The 20867-nt window shown below is 41.6% G+C and overlaps 1 protein-coding gene across 1 annotated transcript in view; it reads right to left on the bottom strand.

The window, feature by feature from the left end:
- Window positions 1–20867, bottom strand: part of Brca1 (BRCA1, DNA repair associated) — a 60068-nt gene that overhangs the window by 26574 nt on the left and 12627 nt on the right. Inside the window, 8 exon segments of the mRNA NM_012514.2 lie at window positions 3187–3257; window positions 4032–7349; window positions 8940–9016; window positions 10537–10582; window positions 11909–12011; window positions 12891–13030; window positions 14973–15061; window positions 16750–16827. Coding sequence (NP_036646.2) covers window positions 3187–3257; window positions 4032–7349; window positions 8940–9016; window positions 10537–10582; window positions 11909–12011; window positions 12891–13030; window positions 14973–15061; window positions 16750–16827 — 3922 coding nt within the window.

The following is a 20867-nucleotide window of genomic DNA, read 5'->3' on the forward strand; positions in this document are numbered from 1 at the left end:
TCTTCCTATAGCTACAACAAATTCATAGTTCTCAGGAGAATTTTATGACCAAAAAAAAAAAAATTATTTTGAGCTTTACAAAGGTCCCCGCTGCTACTGAGAGTGTATTGCTGCCAACATCTGCAGTGCTACCAATGCCACCACGTGGTACCCATGAGTAGTGACATCACTGATCAAACCCTAGTCAAGGCCCCACACAGATGTGAGACCAATGCTTTAAAAGCTGAATTAGTAACACTCACAAGCACACCATCTAACTTCCACGTGGCTACTAAACACATCAGAAAATCAGGAGGAAAAAGTAACCAGACCACTGCTGCAGTGACTTTCTCTTGGCTTTTCCTGGAGGAAGGCATGAATAACTTAGACAAATTCTACTATGGGTGAATTGCTCAAATGCACCAAGGAGGACAAAGCCACACAGGTTGCCATGTTTGCTTGACTCTAATGAACTATCTTGTTATAGAGCTCTCTTCTTCAGTCTGATTCCCACAATGCTATGCTCACACTTTAACATGACTGCCCAAGTTCTCTGAAAGTCACGCTTATCAAGACTCTTTCCAAAAGGGCCTCAAGTGGCATAACACAGCTCAGCTAATAAGTTAGTATTTGAACACTAAAGAACCTAGTTATTACTGCCCTCAGGTCAAAGTTCAGATTCCTAAACATACCATTTAAAACTCTGAGGACACCTTGATCCTGTCTGTCATTTATCCCCAATATTTCCCACAAGTCTAGTCTTCTAGAGACACTAGACTGCTCAGTGACTCCTATGCATTCAGTACATCTGTATCTGGGCCTCAATTCCTACATCCCCCTTTCCTGCTTGGTAAACTCTTCTAATCTTTCAAAGCCAGCAATTATCGTCTCTGAGGACAGCAGTATGCCTCATTACTTGGCTCTGGCTGCCAATGCATCAGTATACTCAGGGGAGCACACAACTTCCCTGATGGGAGGAATCTTCCCTTGTCTGTTTCCTTTTTGTTTTGAAGACTGGTCTGTGTATCCCAGGCTAGTTTCAAAGTTGAGATTCTCCTGACTAAGCTTCCCTCACAGTTGGGAATGCCAAGGTTATGGGTGTACAAGGTATGCAACACTAAGCCCAATCACACATTGCCTATCAGAGAGTATTTTCTCAGCAAGCATTTACGATGGAAATGAACAAAGGAATGAAATCTTTGGGTTATAAAGTGGGGGAGAGGGGTTGGGGATTTAGCTCAGTGGTAGAGCACTTGCCTAGCAAACACAATGCCCTGGGTTCGGTCCCCAGCTCCAGAAAAAAAGAAAAAGAAAAAAAAAATGGGGGAGAAATAGGAGGCTGACAAGATGGTTCAGTGGGTAAAGGTACTTGCCACCAAGACTAATGTCTTGAGGTCAATCCTTGGGACCTACATAGTGGGAGGAGATAATCTTGCATCTTTACCTGTCTGAGATGGTGTGCGAAAGCACGCACACACCCCACACATGTACTCGTGCAGGCATGCATGCATGCACCATAAAGGTGTATCAGTGATTTCGCATAAGGCACTCTGTATCATGTTACCCCTCAGTTCTATATAAACATAGGGAAAAGGTCCCATTGCAATCATTTTGCTTTTCTGTGCTGGTCCAGATCAAAGTTACCTGTTCTGAATAGATACTCAATATAAAAACACTTTTATAAAAATGAATCCTGATCAAATAATGAACATATTTCTGGGAATAAGATCAGAGACAAGAGAAACAAGAGTAGTTAGTGTATTGAATGTCAGATTTAATACAGTATGGCTAAGACAGATGGAATAAAAAGTTGGAACTTAACAAACAAGCAGCTAAGGGACAGAATTAGGTGACAGACATATTGACAGAGCCCCAAACCTAAATCTGGAAAGGATCAGGAGTGGTACACCATCAGAAGGCTTAAACCTTTTAATCAATTTTTGCTTTATTTTTTGAGACAGGGTGTCACTTTGTAGCCCTGGCTGGCCTGGTATTTACCATGTAAACCAGCCTGGCCAGGAACTTACAGAAATCCACCTGCCTCTACCACTGGAGTGCTGGAACCAATAGGGGATGCTGTCTTTGGTGACAACAAAATGCCCTTAGGAATACTAAGAGTTCCCAGTTTCATTTAACTTAGTACTTTTTAGGAAGAGAAGAAAAGTCACCCCCATGCTACAGCTAAAAGCACATTTATGTTTTAGGAGAGAAACAAAAGCTACAGCAGGATGACTCATGTGAAGTTCCACATCACACCACTGGAGCAGTGGGCTGGCTCAGAGCATAGAAGCACTGACTCACATAAGGTGTCATCTGATCTCCACACATTTACCCATACCACTTACATACATACAAATATGTATGTTTAAAAAAAGAAATAAGAATATAACTATTTTAATCCAGAGAAAGCTAGCCAATTAAGATCACACAGTCAGGCAGAGAGCTCTAACCAATACTCCCTCCAGACTTGCCGTGTCCTCTGCCCAAGACTCTATAGAATACGGAAGGGGCCCTCAGAAGTTGCCCAGCTAGTGAGAGAGATAAATACAGGAAAGAAAGACCTAGACAAACCTAAGGTCTGAAATGCAAGTTTGGGACTTTTTTTTTTTTTTTTTAAATCAAATAGGACTAAGTTCTGGCTGTGAGAAAGATCATCTTTTCCCCAAGAGACTGTCCTGCCTCCAGTACAGAGGCACTCCCACAACCCCATCCAAACGTAGCTAGTCACCTGTGGCCATTACCATGCTGGAATGAATACTGTGTACATTCTTTTCCAAGTAGAGGGAGATGACTTATAGATACTAACAAGCAACTATTTTATAAAAAACAAAAGTTAAAAGGAATATCCATAACACAGTGAAAGGCAAGATGGCCTCTAGTGGAAAGAATCCTGTAGGTTTCAATTTGGTTCTGAGAATAAACAGACCCCTTTTGGTACAATAGTGCTTTCATATAATTTTGCTATGGGGCAAGTAGAATCTTTAGATCTGGCTTATTCTAAAGTTAAGACTTGGTGTTCTACAGTGAGCTAGACGGTGGATATAAAAGGCAGTGAGTTCCACCTAAATGCTTTAGAACTCTCACTTGAGGAAACAAGGGATCGTGTATGTTAGACCATTAATCCGAAGATGAAATTAGCGTGTATGAGAATGTCAGGTTCACAACACCATATACAAAGGACTTCACACACGTGTGCATGCTTCTTACCTGAGTGGTTAGAATATCACTCTGTGAGCAGTCTTCAGAGAGGTTTGCTTCACTCTCATATCCAGACGCCACTTCACATAAAATGACAATACAATCAGAGACTCATGTAAAGTCAGACCGGGAACCCTGTAGCCTGCAGTTAGTATCTGTTCCTTCCCCTGCATAGCTTCTGCTTCACTCTCGTGCCACATAAGTGACTACATTTGGGTTACTGGGTTTCCTCCCAGAACTCCTACAACAGCTGGGTTTGGCAAATGTATTTAATCCCAGATTGTGGGAGGCAGAGGCAGGCAGATCTCTGTTCCAGGATAGCCAGGGCTATATAAACAGACTGTCTTTTAAAAAACAAACAAACAAACAAAAAACCCTAAACAAATCAGAAAAATTCTGCAAAAAAAAATTAGAAGCAGGTCTACTGAAAATTAGGTTATTCAAGTTCATGCTCTCAGACATTCTGGCTGCATGAAGGCATTAAAAAGATTTTATTTTTATTTTTAATTATGTATGTCTGTGTGGGCTACTTATATATGAATGCAGCAGATACCCAAGGTGTATTTTTAATGTGCGTTGGTGTTTTGCCTGAATGTTTATCTGTATGAGGGTATTGAATCCCCATGGAATTGAAGTGACAGAAAAATGTGAACTGCCACATGGATGCTGGGAATTGAACCTACTTCCTCTGGAAAAACAGCCAGTGCTCGTTAACAGCTGAGCCATCTCTCTAGCCTTCCCCACCCCACAAAGTACCTACTCCTAACCACCCCAATCTCCCCAACCTCAGGAGGGAGATTTGACTGTATCTGCTCAGCTCACTTCTGTGGACTGGTGCAAATAAAGGAAACTACCTGAGTCCGGGATTATACTGTCCTCTTCTTGATCGCTAGCCTCTTCCAGGCAAGCTGCCATGTCCTCATGATCTGAAATCAATTCCTTATCACTTAGAAAGGCTTCCTCATTCTCAGCCTGGTGACGCCTTTGTTTGGAAGGTGGATTAAAATCGGGATCCTGGGAGAGTGCATTTGCAGGTGAACCTAGGGCAGCACTGTGCTGTGAGGAGAACATGCTGCCAGAGCATTTTGCATCCTCACTAAACTGATATTCCTGAGATGCCTCTACCAAGATCACCTCATTATTGCAGTCACTGATGCTACTCTTCCGGGGTGCTTGGGTCCCCTTCGCTTTCTCTGGCACACGCTGTGTCACCACACTGCTGCATCTGGTAAGTTCGGGTGTGCTGCTTACTCTGCTCAGCAAGTGTTGGAAGCAGGGAAGGTCTTCATCCTCAGTGGAGTCGCTCTCTTCTGAGAATTCTAATTTCCTAGACCCTCTGTGGAGACTCCGCGACTTCGATGCATGGGTTACAGGGCTAGGGCTCCTACTGGACTCTCTTCTCAGGACACTTCCATTAAAAATAGCAGACTTTTCCGTTATGCCACCTTCACCGAAGCTAGCATTTTCCTGTATTTCAACATCATCCAACAGGTCATCAGGTGTCTCAGAGCAAACCTGAAAAGTCTTATCACTTCTCATAGGTTTTTCAAGATGATCTGAGAACAGACATGGAGAGAAGTCTGCACTGACAGCCTTACTCTCCTGCTTTATTTCAAGATACTTATCACTTACAGGAGCACTCTGCTTAGAGACACCAGGCTGTGTACTATCTAATAGAGACACGGTGTTTACCTTAGGCCCTCTGTTTCTATCTAGTTGCCCCTGGACGTTTTCACCAGTGGAATGTACTTCAATAACACTGCCTGAGCTGGCTTCTTGACAAGCATCTCCTCTGTTATTTTGACTAATTGTGTGTATTGTACTTTGAACAGCAGTCTCATTTCCCATTCCCCTTTCAGTATGTTTCTCAAATCGTCCCTCTGTCAGAGTTTTTCTATTGTCAGTTTTTATAGATGACCTGAGGGGAGAAACTGATTGTCTAAAATGTGAGTTTTGTGAAATTCCAGATTTATCTGTGGTGTTGAGTCCATTCTCACAGCTTCTATAATGAGATGACGGACAAAGCCTAGAAACATCAGCACACATTGTAACAGCACCTGGCTTACCTTCCTGACAGGGCACAGGTAAGCCTACTGTGACTGTGACTGCCTGTACATGACTGATTTCAGACTCTTCTTGTCCCTGACGTTCTTTTTGTTCACCTCTAGAAGTCACCTTTGGACTTGGTTCCCTTGAGGGCACAGAGCGGGCACCTACCAGAGTACAGTCCTTTTGGGGACTTCTAAGTTTTGAAAATAAAGCAAATGACTGACGCTTTGAAACTTGAAATGTATTCTGCAAATACTGAGTATCAAGTTCACTGTCTTCCATTTCTATTGTCTCTTGATTGTGGTTAAGTTCATGTCTCAATGGGTGCTTGAAGCACTCCGAGCCACTTCCAGCATTGTTAGAACCATGGACAAGTTCCTTGGGGTTTTCACTTGCGACAAACTGAGTCATACACTGAACTGATCCTGTTCTTGCATATCTGACAGTGTTCGCTTCCAGTATTGAGACACTGTTCTGGGTGTCGTAGTCTGTGTCGGGTACCAAGGACACACTGGTGCTCTCCTCAGATGGTTCAGTAGGTTTCCCACTGGGCTCTCCTCCCAGGACCAAATCCCCGAGTTCTTTGTTATTATCAGGCATCTGGCACATTTCAAGTTGCTCTATTCCTTTTCTCTCAGGGCTAGGATTGACAGGTCCTTGAGGCTTTCTAGGACTTGAACAGCTAGTTAATAAACCAGCTTTGTTCATTAATTTCTCTTCTGGGAACGCATCACTGGCACTTCTCTTCCTTATGTGTTCATTTGGCTCGTTCTTCTTGGCATCAGCTGCGGGTTCTGTGTCTTCGATGAGTTGAGGCTCTCTAATGTGCCCGGCTGGGGTTTGGTTGGAATTGTTTTTCTTTGTTTCTTCACTGCTACCACAACTCTCGATCTGAAGTTCAGCACAAGTAGGTGGGCTCGGATTTCTACTGATTGGTTCGAGTGGAAGAACACACCTGGTAGACTTCCTCCTCAGCCTATTTTTCTTAGGTGCTTTTGAACTGTGAACATTTAATTCTACCTCCAAATCACTTATACTGTTGCTTATAGATTTGGCTTTAGCTGTGAAAGCAGGTTCCTTTCTCAATGATTCTATTGGATGAGCATTTCTCCCTCTCTGAAGATCATTACCTGTTGCTCTGTTCTCCTGACCGTTACTGGTAATACTCATTGCTTGGTCATTTGGCTCCATTTGGTCAGTTCCCTGATTTAAATTTTCAGAAATCCTTTGAACAACTGTTAAATCTGCTTTCTTGATAAAGTCCTCAGGATGAAGGCATGTACTTCTTTTGCGTTTTAATTTATTTGTGAAGGGCTGCTCTTGTATAATCTGTGGTTCTGTAGTAAATGTGCCTATAATTTCAGTCACATGGTTCAAGTGAGGGCGGCTTCCCTTTCTCTGATAGGTTTTCCCAAATATTTTATCGTTGATAATATTCTCTACTGGCTTGGAGAAGTCTCTTCCACTTGTACACATTACAGCATTATCGGGATCAGGGGCAACTAAGTCTATTTTCTTTGAAGAACTGAAACATCCATCCACTTCATTTGAAACTTCTAACACAACAGCAGCTTCTGCATTTGACGCAGGCCTCCTGTCAGATGCATTGTCAGAAGTTAACATTTCACCAGTTCTGGAAAACCACTCATTCACTTTCTGAATGCTGCTATTCAGTGTTATCCAAGGAACGTCAGTGGTAGCTCCAGAATTCTCAGGGCACAGGCTTTTCGGATGATTCCACTGCTTTCTACCACAGAGGGAATCCACATTTGGATCTGCCTTTCCCTCAGTGCGGGGAACCGGCCTGCCATTACATGTTTCTTTACTGTCAGCCCATCTGCTCTGCTGGCTCACTGCTGCGCCAGACTGTTTGCTTCTATCACAGAATTCAGCCTTTTCTGCATCCAGTCTGTCCTCAGTGAACAATAAACTGCGGGTCCCACGCTGTAATGAGCTGGCACGAGCATCTGTGCCACACGGCTCCACGTGCACGTTTGCAACAGAAATACGCGGACATTTTTCTGGATGCCTTTCAGTTGCATGATTCTCAGTGGGGTTCAAATCTTTATCACTGCATTGATGATGTTCAATGTTTCTTATGCCCTCAGAAAAGTCACAAGCAGCTGAAATACACAAAATAACAAGGTTCTTAAAATGGAATGATCACGAGGAACCACATACCAAGTACAACCGGAGTAGAAAACAATCCACTAACATTATCATTTTTCTAATTTCAGATCATCCTGAGAGGATATAAGTGCATGTATGTTTTGGAGTGCATGCATGTATTGGACCACACATGCCTGGAGCGCAAAGTAAAGAGGGCTGCAGATCCCCTAGAACTGATGTTATGGAAGGCTGCGAACTATCCAGGTCTTCTGCAAGAGGAACAAGCCCATTTAACAGCTTAGCCATTTCTCCAGCCCTGATCCACTGCCTTGCTTTGTCTGTTTGTTGGAGATAGGGTTCTGTGTAGCCCTGTCTGTCCAAGAAACCTCTGAGACCAGGCTGGCCTCGCGCTCACAGAGATTCACCTGCCTCTGCCTCCCAACCTCTGGGATAAAAGACTTCCATCACCACTAACTGCTTCCCCTGGCTTCTTTAGGGGAGCTAACATCATAAGCTACCAAGTATACTGAAGATCTAACTTATGCAACGGATATCTTCTCAAACACAGTAATTAGAGCACATCTCTTATTTCCCTAGTCCCTTAAGAATGAAATAAAAGCAAATTAGTCCCAGCTTGGGAGGCTTAAATAAAAGTATGGTTAGACTGCTCAGGGTTATATAGAACTGTCTTAAAAAAAAAGTTAATGGCCGCATGTAGTTACACATGATATTACTATAACCACACCAGTCTAGTACTTACACTCACCATCTCACAATGGCAGTCGAGGGAAAAATATTATAATTCCTTCTTTTAAAAAAATATTTGGGGGTTGGGGATTTAGCTCAGTGAGGGGGTTGGGGATTTAGCTCAGTGGGGGGGTTGGGGATTTAGCTCAGTGGTAGAGCGCTTGCCTAGGAAGCGCAAGGCCCTGGGTTCGGTCCCCAGCTCTGAAAAAAAAAAAAAAAAAAAGGTAGAATCTGAAAAAAAAAAAAAAAAAGGGCTGGAGAGATGGCTCAGCGGTTAAGAGCACCCGACTGCTCTTCCAGAGGTCATGAGTTCAATTCCCAGCAACCACATGGTGGCTCACAACCATCTATAAAGAGATCTGATGCCCTCTTCTGGTGTATCTGAAGACAGCTACAGTGTACTTATATATAATAAATGAAATAATAAATCTTGAAAAAAAAAATATTTATTTGGGTTGGGGATTTAGCTCAGCGGTAGAGCGCTTGCCTAGCAAGCGCAAGGCCCGGTTCGGTCCCTAGCTCCGAGAAGAAAAAAAAATTTATTTATTTATTTTTTTAAATTTATTTTTATGTATATAAGTACATTGTAGTTATCTTCAGACACACCAGAAGAGGGCATCAAGATCCCATTACAGATGGTTGTGAAACACTATGTGGTTGCAGGACCTCTGGAAAAGCAGTCAGTGCTCTTAACCACTGAGCCCTCTCTCAGCACCTAAGATTTTAATTCTTTAAAAAGATGCTGTGAATTATAAATTATAAATAAACTTGGAAAATGGCCTTCAGATGAATGGAATTATGGAACGGCATCGCCCCACTGCCCCTTAGTGTTACTGTGTCAGGAAGGCCAGACTTACCCTTTTTTGCAGAGTTCAACTTGCCTTCATCTCCAGCTCCTCCAGGGGCGATCTGAAACAATTCCTGATCTCTCACACTAAAGGGGAAAAGAGAACCCCTAATAAGAAATTCTATGCTCAGTCAAATATGCAAGATCAACTGTGTTAGCGTTTCTAAATAGGGCTGTAACAACTGAGCTAACTGACTCACTTTCTGAAATCTGCTTTCCAAGTACAGTCACAAAGATCAGAATAGTGCAGAACGATGCTTTCTAGATATGCAAACACATACAGACACACACTCACATACTCTCGCAAGCATGCTCAGGACCCACTGATGAAGAAGGGGTTCAAAGATTCTCAGAACTAGAGGTTGGAAAGACCAAAGCAAAACCAGTGTCTACTGGACATGACAGAAGCACTGTACTCATGAGCTCACAGCAGTTTTGGTTTGCACAAGGTCTGTACATGATCAAGCCTATCAACATTCTAGCGTGCAGAGAGGAGGGGCTCATGAGCTACATCCCTAACTACGGAGCTATGGACAGTTGATAGATTCTGAGGGAGAGACAGTTTCCTTCAAGGGTGTGAGGCCCCTTATAGGTTGGAACTGATCCCACTCAGTGGATGGTCCAACACCCTGGAGCAGTGGAGAAATGAATCAGGGTTAAGAGCACAGGTTAATGTTCCAGAGGATCCAGGTTTGATCCCAGCACCCACATGGTGGCTCAGTCATCTGTAATTCTAGTTCCATGAGACCTGATGCATTCTTCTGTCTTCTTCAGGCACTAAGAACAAATGTGGTGCACAAATATACATGCAGGGAAAATAGTCATATATATGAGTATATGTATATATATATATATATATATGAGTATATGTATATATATACATGTATGAATATATATATTTTTTATTTATTTATTTTTCCTTGAGACAAGGTCTCTCAGATTTTATCCTGGCTGTCCTAGAACTTGCTATGTACACTAGGCTGTCCAAAAACTCGCAGAGATCCACCAGCCTCTGCCTCCTGAGTGCTGAGATTAAAGGCATGCACTAACACACCTGATTTCATATAAAATTTAAGAAAAAAAATCTTTAATCTCTATTACTGAACCCTACTTCTAGCCCTCTCTTCCAATTATAAGGTCAGGTAAAAGTAATTTATAAATAATTACTGATAATGACCAGTTATCACAGATCTTAAGGGAGGGAACTGGGTGATTCTAAGTGAAAATAAGATGTTTGGATCAGGCATTGTGGTGGATGTCTTCAGTGACTTGGAAAGCAACAGATGATTCCTGAGACTTAGAGGTTTACATAGTAAGTTCCTGGAGAGCCAGCGCTCTATAGACAGACCCCGCCCCAAAATAAATGAATTCTTACTACCACATAGGAGAAACCCAGAGAACAAGTGCGTGCTGACTTCCATGTTCTCTAAAACTCGTTTGGCACTAAAAAAAAAGTCTAACAAACAAAAAAGATCTCCCAGAAAATAAGCAGATAAAACTGACTGATCCTTAAGGATTTTTCTAATACTATGATCTAAATCTAGGATCCTCAATACTAATTAGATACGAAAACACCAGCTCCATGGCAAAGGCTCCTTCTGACTCACCTGCAGCCATCGGGTGCATTTACTCTCTCCTCAGAAGAATCAGATTCTTAAAAAATGACAACAGAAAACCCCGTATCAGTCAAGGTTTTTAAGGGTCAAAAAACAAAAACAAACAAAACAAAAACCCTCCTTTTTGTAAAACATACAGTAGCTCATCCAGAAATATTTATAATATAATATGTTATAGTATATAAATAACACTCCCTATGTGGAAAGTGTAGACACATGTGGCAATACAGAGAAGTGGCCAAAAGAATGGCTTCCTATGTTCAAATTCTTTTTTTTTCCAAAAAAAGATTTATTATATATAAGTACTCTGTAGCTGTCTTCAGACACACCAGAAGAGGGCATCAGATCTCATTACAGATGGTTGTGAGCCACCATGTGATTGCTGGGATTTGAACTCAGAACCTCTGGAAGAGCAGTCAGTGCTCTTAAGCACTCTGCATCCCCCTATGGGGCTTCTCCCCAGGCCCCCTTTGCTCAAATTCTTAATCTCTCTGTGAGTTAATTTTCTCATCACCTCAGGACTAACATTTTAGATGAGGTTATAAAAAGTACAATAGCAACTGTATTGTAGTTAAGTGCTCCTAGATATTAACCAACACATTTGCACTACTTTTATTAACACCTAATTATTTGTATGTATGTGTATGTAGAGTGCAGTGGTCAGAGGACAACTTGTTGGAGCTGGTTTCCTTGTCCACCCTGTAGATTCCAGAGATTGAATTTAGGTGGTAAGTAAGTGCCTTTACCAACTAAGACATCTCACCATACCCTGGAATAGTTTGACAAAACATGATCTGCTGTCAATGGAGACAAATGGTGGTGGGTAGGAACTCAAAACACAACCATTCTTCCTAATTTTATTATTTACTATTACAATGGTGGTTGTGGTGGTGATGATTTTGAGCTAGGGTTCTCTACATATCCCAGGTTAACTTCAAACTCATGATTCTCCTAGTTCAGCCTCTCAGGGGCTAGGATGACAAACCCAGTCATGTGCTAAGATAGAGACGCCTGTCTGAGCTGAGTATCTGTTGGCCAGCTGGAGACTGAACACACAGGTTGTAGAATTTATCCTAGATCCCTCAAAATGCTACGGCAACCAATCTTTTTTTTTTTCTATTCTGACTTTACATTTTTCCAAAATACACTTAAATCCATAATCAGACAACTAGACATCCTGCTGGTTAAGATTCTTCAAGGTATGAAGTAAAACTTTACAAAATCTATAATTCATGATGGATCCCATAAAATTATTCTATTCTCACTTACCCAAACCCTATGCAACACATATAAATCTACGATAAAACTCTAAGGGGAACAGCCTAGCAAGTATTTCCAACTTAGTAAAATCTGAGAGCCTTACCTAAAGCAATGTAGACAGATTTGTTTTGAGGTTGTGTCTGCCTATTTTTCTTCATTGATCTCACAATCCCAAGGTTAGACAACTGGACACTGAGACTGTCCTTCTGTTAAACAGTAAAGAATGTCTATTTTTACTTTTTGAAATTTTTTTTCCAGATTTAGTTTTTCAAAACTAATTATAATCACAATAAGGTCAGCAACATAAATGCATTTTTGAAAAGAATAAATGATAAGAGGAAGAATCTGAGGGGGAGGCTACAGAGTCGGCATAGAGGGAGCAAGGGCAGGAACCGAAAGAAGTACAAACCCATCTTGACTGAAAATGTTATAGTGCGTTATTATACGTAACTATATGCAATGCATTACACTGAGTTAAAGCCATGAAACAGGTGCTCAGAAGGCTCAGAGCTTAAGAGAATGGATTGTTCCCGCAGAGGACCCGAGCTTGGTTTCTAGTCACCATGCTGAACAGCTCACGACTACCTGCAACCCCAGGCGGAGGGGTTCTGACACCCTCTTCTAGACCACAAAGCATCTACAGTCACACGTACAACCCCCACCACATACAGAATCAAAGATTAAAAAATAAATGTAGAATATTTAAATAAAAGCATTTTTAAAAGAATTGACGGCCATAGAATTCCAGCATTCTAATAACACTTGGGAAGGTATACTTTCCTGATCTCCATCATCCACTGGAACAGAGCAAGTCATTGCATTTTCTTTATTCTTACACTGGGTAAGCAAACGCTTACAACAGTTCACGGACTATGTCCATTTCAGACCTGCATCAGAGCTGATGAAGTTGTAAACAGGCAAAGGGCCTATAAAGTGTCTGTTGATCACACCAGGTACCCCGCCTTCCTGAGTCTAACTCTTACTAAGTGGACCATCATCATCCTCTCTCTACTAAGTTCTCATACAATCCACACTCACTAACACTCAGTAAAGAGAGGCCAGAAAAAAGTGGAAAACAGCTTTACCAAGGTGGCACTTCCAGACTCAATCTGTTGAAGTTTTTTGACGCGGTTTCGGTAGCCCACACTCTGGATGATAGAAGCGTCCTCATTCAGAAGCTCAGAAGAACTATTTTTCTTTTTTGAAAAACTAAAACCATTTGCACCTGTAAAAAAAAGAGGGGGGGACATGCTTTAGTTAGAAAAAATATATTAATCTTCATTAAATATCCAGAAAGAATACTGTGTTTGCTCTTTGCTGCCTAAGGATAATGCAAAAACAAAACAAAACAAAACAAAACAAAACAAAACAAAACAAAACAAAAGGCTAGAGGTGGTGGCAGAAGCAGAAGAGGCAGAGGCAGGAGCAGAAGCAGGAGGATATCTGAGTTTTTTGATAACAGCCAGGGCTACACAACAAACAAGCAAAAAACAAAAATAATGCATTGCGGATTATATATACCTCCCCCCCAACATAGGTTCTGTATAGCCCTCATTAGTTTGGAATTTGATGGCTTTGATCTCCAAGATCCACCTGTCCTCGTGAGTGGTGGGATTCAAGGCACATGCCGCCATGTTTGTCTACGTTTAATTTTTAATTTATGTGTATGTAAGCACAAGTTTGTGTGTAGCATGTGTGCGGGTAGCTGTAGAAGTCAGAAGGCATTGTAGCCCCGAAAGTTGTAAGCCGCCTGCTGTGGCTAATGAGAGATGAGCCTGGGTACTCTGTTAAACATTCTGAAATGTTGAGCTATCTTTCCAGCCCTGATTGTCTATAATTGTTTTAAAAGTGCAGTTTAGAAATTCAGAGACTATCAACTTATTTTTATTCCCTCCCAAATACTTGAAAAGTAATAACTTTCCCCAGTAACAAATTTACCACGTCTCTAAAATGCTCCCAATTTCAGAGACATTAAGATACACATGTCAGGCAGGTAGCAGTAGCACAGGCCTTTTAATCCTAGCACTTCGGAGGCAGAGGCAGACAGACTTCTGAGTTCAAGGCCAGCCTGGTCTACAGAGAGTTCCAGGATAGCCAGGAACTATCTCAAAAACAAACAAATGATCACCAACACATTTTAGGATTGAACTAAGGGGTTGGGGATTTAGCTCAGTGGTAGCCTAGCAAGCAGAAGGCCCTGGGTTCGGTCCCCAGCTCCGAAAAAAAGAAAAAGGAAAAAAAAGAAAAAAAAAGAAAAAAAAAAAGGATTGAACTATAAAATGCAGGACTAACAGGAGTAGTTTTAAAGATAGGCTGACAAGATAGCTCAGTAGGGATAAGTGCTTGCCACGAAACATTATCACCTGAGCTTGCCCCTAACTGATGTGTGAGGGCTAAAGCCAACCTGTAAGCCCCACTTGCGCAAGGACAGATAATGTCCTGGGAATGCTGGGGGCTGTAAGAATGGCTGTCCCAGCTGCACAGGATATGCTATCAAGGTAGGCAGAAAGCACATCAGGATAGACACTTGCCCCTCCCCGTCCCCAATTAGGAGAAGGTGGGAAGTACATAGCCTTATGTGTTCTGCCTTTATGAGTACCTGACTAACATCCAATGCCATTCTCTGGGAAGTGCAGAGTCCAGTGTCCATTGTTCTGTCTAGTATTGGAACAAAGCTTCCTCTAATTGGATTTGGTCTTTTCCCTCACAGTTCTCAGGTTTAACACTATGTAAAAGTAGGAGAAAAATCAATCCCAAAATTGACCTCTTCTATCCAAATGTGTGCCTTAGCACATGCATGTGTACACTCACGTATCATACACAAACACATACTATTACTCGTAATAAAAATGTAAAAAATAGGACCAGTGAGTAAAGGCCACCTGCACTAAACCTAACTGTATCAGCTCAACCAGCTCAACCTTGTCTTAAAAAATAAAGTGGATGGCTCCGAGGGACAATACCTGAAGATGACCACACAAATAGTCACATCCATCCCAGCCTAGGTTCCTGGCTTCCCAATAAATAAAACATAATTCCAGGCATAGGTCTAACTTTTAACCAGACCACATAGTCTTATCATCTATTCACAAATAGCAGCATCAAACACTTGTCAAGTTTTCCAACCAGCCCCTCGAGCATTGCCACTGGGGCTGTGTGACACTTACACTGCATTCCGGTGTCAAGCTCAAAAGCATCAATGATTTTCAGCAGCTCTTCAACAAGTTGACTAAACCTTGCACTTCCTTGTAGGCTCCTGGAATTTTTTTTTTGAGAAGCACATAAGTGATTATTAATTTTAAGTACACTAAAAGACAGACACATAAACACGTGGATTGTAACTTTCCTACTGTTGATGTTGTAGAAAGCACAACCTCAAAGAACTAGTGATTTGATCCCCAGCACAATAAAAACAGTCCTACCAGTGACATCACACTATAATCACTGAATCAGTGACATGAGAATAAACTTCATGGGTGTATTTGTTTTGCTTTGGTTTTGTGTGTCTGTATGTTTTCTTTCTCCTTTTGACTATACAGATTTTTAAAATACTTCAGGAACTCATACAAGTCCACTAAAAGCCCTAACCCAACAGTCCTGAGTGTGGCAGGTTGTGTATGCCTGTGATCCCAGTGCCTGAGAGGCAGAGCTAGGAGAATAGGCTCAAAACTAATCTGGGCTACACAACACCGTTTCAAACAAAAGTAAAAAACCAGAAGAGTAGCACACTCCTGTAATCTCAGAGGAAGCGAGAGGATCTGTAGTTTGATGCTAGCCATGGTAAAGAGAGACCTTATCTTAACCCGTCCCTGCTACAGAATTCTACCCTGAACACGGAGTAGATAGAAATCAACAGCAGGAAACGATTCTTAATATCCCAACCCAACCCTTACTGCCAGCTCTGCTTTCCACCAAATAGTAATTTTGTTATTTTGAAAATAGACATCATAATCCAAAGAGATTTTAGTCTTAGGTAGAATATAATTAATTCCTCCTTTAAATATCTGACTGCCTACTACAATCTAAACACTTGCAAAACAGGATTGACTGAAAAGATTAAGTGTGTGCCTTAACAGAAGTAACTGTGGGGGGAGATGCATGGTACTCCCAAGTGCAGCTCCACCTGGGAGAATGCTGACTCTGCTATCTATGGCCACACCAGCTGAGGGCACCTGAGCACATTTGGTGTTGGAAGTTACGCAGGATGGGGGCTGACTAGCATGTGAGTGGGAGACCAAGGCACCAATGTCATAAGAGTTATTGACAGCAGATGTGCCCTAAAACTTCCAAGGAAATAATTTTATAGTCATAAACTACAAACATCCTTAATCTCTGAGCCAACTCTCCAGTCCTTATTCTTTTGTTTTTGGTTAAAGATTTATTTATTTTATTTATATGAGTACACTGTTGCTGTCTTCAGACACACCAGAAGAGGGCATCAGATCTTATTACAGATGGTTGTGAGCCACCATGTGGATGCTGGGATTTGAACTCAGGACCCCTAGAAGAGCAGTCAGTGCTCTTAACCACTGAGCCATCTCTCCAGCCCCCCAGCCCTCATTTTTAAGTTAAAAAAACAATTACTAACTATTCAATTAGAGGAAGAGTGTATGTATATGCCATAGCTCGGGTCTGAGGCTAGAGAACGGGCTACCTTCCATCATGGGTCTTAGAAACCCATCTCAGGTCTTCAGGCTCCAGCAACTTTACCTGCTCAGCCATCTCAGGTGAGATGCCCGATGTGCATGGTACTGTCAAGTGACGTCAGAGGCCTTGTGTCTACTTAGCAAGCACTCTACCAATCGAGTTACACCTCTAGTCCCCAAACACATTTAGTATATTTTCCTATTGGTGAATGGTTTTAAAGAAATATTACCTACACATCAATTTCTACTTTTTCCTGCCATGTTGCTTCCAACCTCCATGATTACACATGTTATTTACCTTTTGGTTATCTCATTCTTACACAAAGGACACTGGGAAGGTCCTTTCTTCTGGTTAAGGAGTTTCAGCATACAAAATCTAAGTTGAGAGAGAGAGAGAGAGAGGGAGAGAGGGAGAGAGGGAGAGAGAGAGAGAGAGAGAGAGAGAGAACACTAATTTAAGTTACTTTCTTTTGTGGAAATAACACTCAAAAGGCAACAGCCATGAAGAAAATTCACGAATGCCTTCGAGAGTCATTTAAAGAGTAATGGCAGGTAAATTACAACCAATGATTTCTCAGTAATTATTTTTAGATGCTGCATAAGCAGAAAAATCAAACGACATAAGAAATGACCTATGAAAATTACACTTACCTGCATATGATTTACTGTTATGATCAAGTAAAACATTAAAAAATTAATGCAGCATATTTAATGATATATTCATAATTATTTCATGCTGCATAATCAGATATAAATGCTTAAGTACTTAATATAAAATGGTTATATTAGTTTAAAGGCTCAGTACCTAGTGCCATATATATATATACATACATATATATACACACATATATATATATATACATATATACATATGTATGTATCAGAGGTAAAGTACTTGTCTAGTATACATAAGCCCCAGGTTTGCTCTCTAGAACCAAGTAAACAAAAACTCTGCACATCACTACAAATCTACAGGAATTAAAATAATCAGATTCTAGTCTGGCATGGTGCACATACCTTTAATCATAGCATTTGGGATGCAGAGGCAGGTGGATTTCTGTGAGTTCAAGGCCAGCTTGGTCTACAAAGTACATTCCAGGACAGCCAAGGCTACACACAGAGAAACCTTGTCTGGAAAAAAAAAAAATGTTCTGAAGCTGGATGTGGTGATAAGTACTTTTAAAGGTTCTTTGTATTCAAAACCAGCCTGGTCTACAGAGTGAGTTCTAGGATGGCTAGGACTCCTTTTTTTGTTTGTTTGTTTGTTTTTTTTCTTTTTTTCGGAGCTGGGGACCGAACCCAGGGCCTTGCGCTTCCTAGGCAAGCGCTCTACCACTGAGCTAAATCCCCAGCCCTCCTTTTTTTTTTTTTTTTTTGAGACAAGGTTTTTCCCTGTAGCCCTGGCTATCCTGGACTCACTTTGTACACCAGGCTGACTTCAAACTCAGGAAAGCACTTGCCTTTGCCTCTCACGTGATGAGATTAAAGATATGTGCCACCATGCCGTGATAGCCAGGTTCTTAATCCAATCATTCTTCACTTTATTCTTTGAGACAGGACTTCTTGCTGATGCTGGAGCTCATTGATTTGGCTATACAGCTAGCCAGCAAGCCCCAGGATCTTCTGTCTCCACCTCCCCAACACTGGGATTACAGGCACAGGCAGCCATGCTTAGCTTTTGGGTCCCGGGTACATAAAGACCGTATTTTTATATGGTAAATACTTTGCGCCAAGTGTGTCATTTTCTCAACCCAAAAATTACATTCTTATCTCACTCCACACACCAAAATGAACTCAAATTGATCATGGACAAGTAGTGAGATTCGGTGGTAATAATTAACGGTGTCTTAGGAACACAACTAATATTCATTACATATCTGGTAGCACTCCAGTTATAATAAGGGCTAAAGCAAAGGAAAATCCTTGCTGTTTTAACAGACATAATAGGGTAGGAAATAAAAAGCAGTTACTGACACTAATGAAAGCCAAGAAAGATTAAAGGAATTGAAAAGTCATTGGTAACAGTGAGCCAGGAGACAAATGCAGAGTATGGCCAAGTCTTTTAATATATATTTCCCTCTTTTTAAATTCCTTATTTGGGGGGGGGGGGTTTGAAGATGGGGACCGAACCCAGGGCCTTGCGCCAAGCGCTCTACCACTGAGCTAAATCCCCAAGCCCTAAATTCCTTATTTTTAAATGCTTTATTCAGTAGATTTAGGCTAGGGCTAAGAGAATAGCAAGCTCTTACGGGATGCTGTTGTTACTGACCCATAAAACTCCTTGGGTAAGCTTTAAGAATGGCACTATCCAGTAAAACAGCTACTAGACAAATGTGGCTGCTGAACACTTGCGATGTGTCAGTCTGAACTAAGGTATAGTAAATATGGAACAACACAGGTGCTTGGGGAATGTAAATCATACTCTTTGGAGTAAATGTTTTCGCTTACAATTTCAGTTCATAGCTGGCTAGCTCCACTGCTTTGGGCAAAAAAGCAAGGCAGAAATATCAGGACATGTAGAATAGCAGAGGGAACACAGACAGAGGGAAGGGGAGGAGCACAGTGGGGAGATAAAGAACTGTGAACAAGATAGAACCCTAAAAGCATGGCCGAGGGAACTGTATCTTCCAGTCAGTTCTACCTTAGTTCCCATCATGCCTCCATAATGCCATAAGGGGGTTAGAGATATGGCTCAGCAGTTAAGGGCTTCGACTGCTTTTATAGAGGACTCAAGTTCAGTTCTCAGCACCTACAGATAGCGCAAAACTTCTTGGAACTCCTACTCCAGGGGATCCAACACCTTCTTCTGGTCTCCTTGGGCATCTACACTAATACACATACTCTTAACCGACCCACATGAGTGCACATGACAAATAAAAATAGAATTGAAAAAAGAAATGTTTCTACACAATATAGTTTGACAAGTAGAAGCCACAAGGCCAGACAACAAGCTTAAATAATAACAAAAATTACTATTTCCATTATTATTCTTGCTTGCTGAGTCAGGATGTGAGCTCCAATGTTCCAGCAACATGCCTGCCATGATCCCAGCAATGCTCCTGGACATGGTGAGGTGACGGACTCCTCCCTATCTGGAACTTTAAGTCCCAGTTAAATGCTTCCTTCTTTTTTTTTTTTTTTTTTTGGTTCTTTTTTTCGGAGCTGGGGACCGAACCCAGGGCCTTGCGCTTCCTAGGCAAGCGCTCTACCACTGAGCTAAATCCCCAGCCCCTAAATGCTTCCTTCTATAATCCTCTCGGTTAGGGTGTTTTTTCACAGCAACAGTAACTAAGTCAAGGTGTACGCTATCATGACACACTTTCATTTCAAAGGCTAGATGCTGTGGTCCACACCCACACCACCAGTATTTAGGAAGCAGGAAGATCACAGGAAGTTCAGTCAGTCTGGTCTATATATCAAGCTCAAGGCTACCCAGGGATACACAGTTGAAATGACTCAAAAATAAATAAATAAATAAAATAAAACAACAACAACAAAAGGAAAATACAACAAAGAACATCAGGGAAGACAGTTTCCTTTAGAAAAGGACCCTGACACGACACACGAGACAGACAGACAGACACACACACACACACACACACACACACACACACACACACACACGACAAAAGGACCAATCACAGGTGACCACAAAAGTGTAGCTCTACACAGCAGGAGCCAAAGAATGAGGAGTAGTCTGGAAACTGGCTCCGGAGAGAAGCAGCTCTGAAACAGCTGCAGTTTGGCCCTAGGATTCATCTTGAATTTCTAACTGCTAGATCTATAATATCGGAAACTGTTTAAACAACAAAAAAGAGCAAGATTATTAACAGTCTTCCCTCAGAATGGGGGAGACAGGTCGCAGACACCAAACTCTTTGGATGCTCAAGTTCTGTACATAAAAAGGTCTATAGTTGATTTAGAATAGGTAATATAATGAAGTATAAAGGATCCAGAGCTGGAGAGATGGTCCCGTGGTTACGAGGACGTGCTGCCTGCGGAGGACCTGAGCTTGTTTCCCCGCACCCACATTGGGCAGCTCACAGCTATCTGTAACTCCAGCTCCTGGAGACCCAACCATACGTGCGTACATTCACACAAGCATAGACACACATATAAATAGATTTTTTTTGTAAATTAAATAACACATGGCTATGTCTTTATATAGTTTAGCAAACAATGAAAAGGAGAAAAGGTTTGTGTATGCTCAATGTAGACATAATTATTTTATGGTTTCCAGGATATTTTCAACCCATGGGTGATTCAGTCAGCTAATACATAACCTCTAGGTATGGAGGACTACATGTGACTGGAATTATTGGTATTAATGAATTGAAAAATCAGCACCAAAAGCCCGCAAACACTGCACCTTCTAAAGGGGAAGAGCGGAAGGACAGGCAGGAATGAACAAGGGGT

Source organism: Rattus norvegicus, chromosome 10 (assembly GCF_021556685.1).
Source record: "Rattus norvegicus strain SHRSP/BbbUtx chromosome 10, alternate assembly SHRSP_T2T, whole genome shotgun sequence".
NCBI classification, from domain to species: Eukaryota; Metazoa; Chordata; class Mammalia; order Rodentia; family Muridae; genus Rattus; species Rattus norvegicus.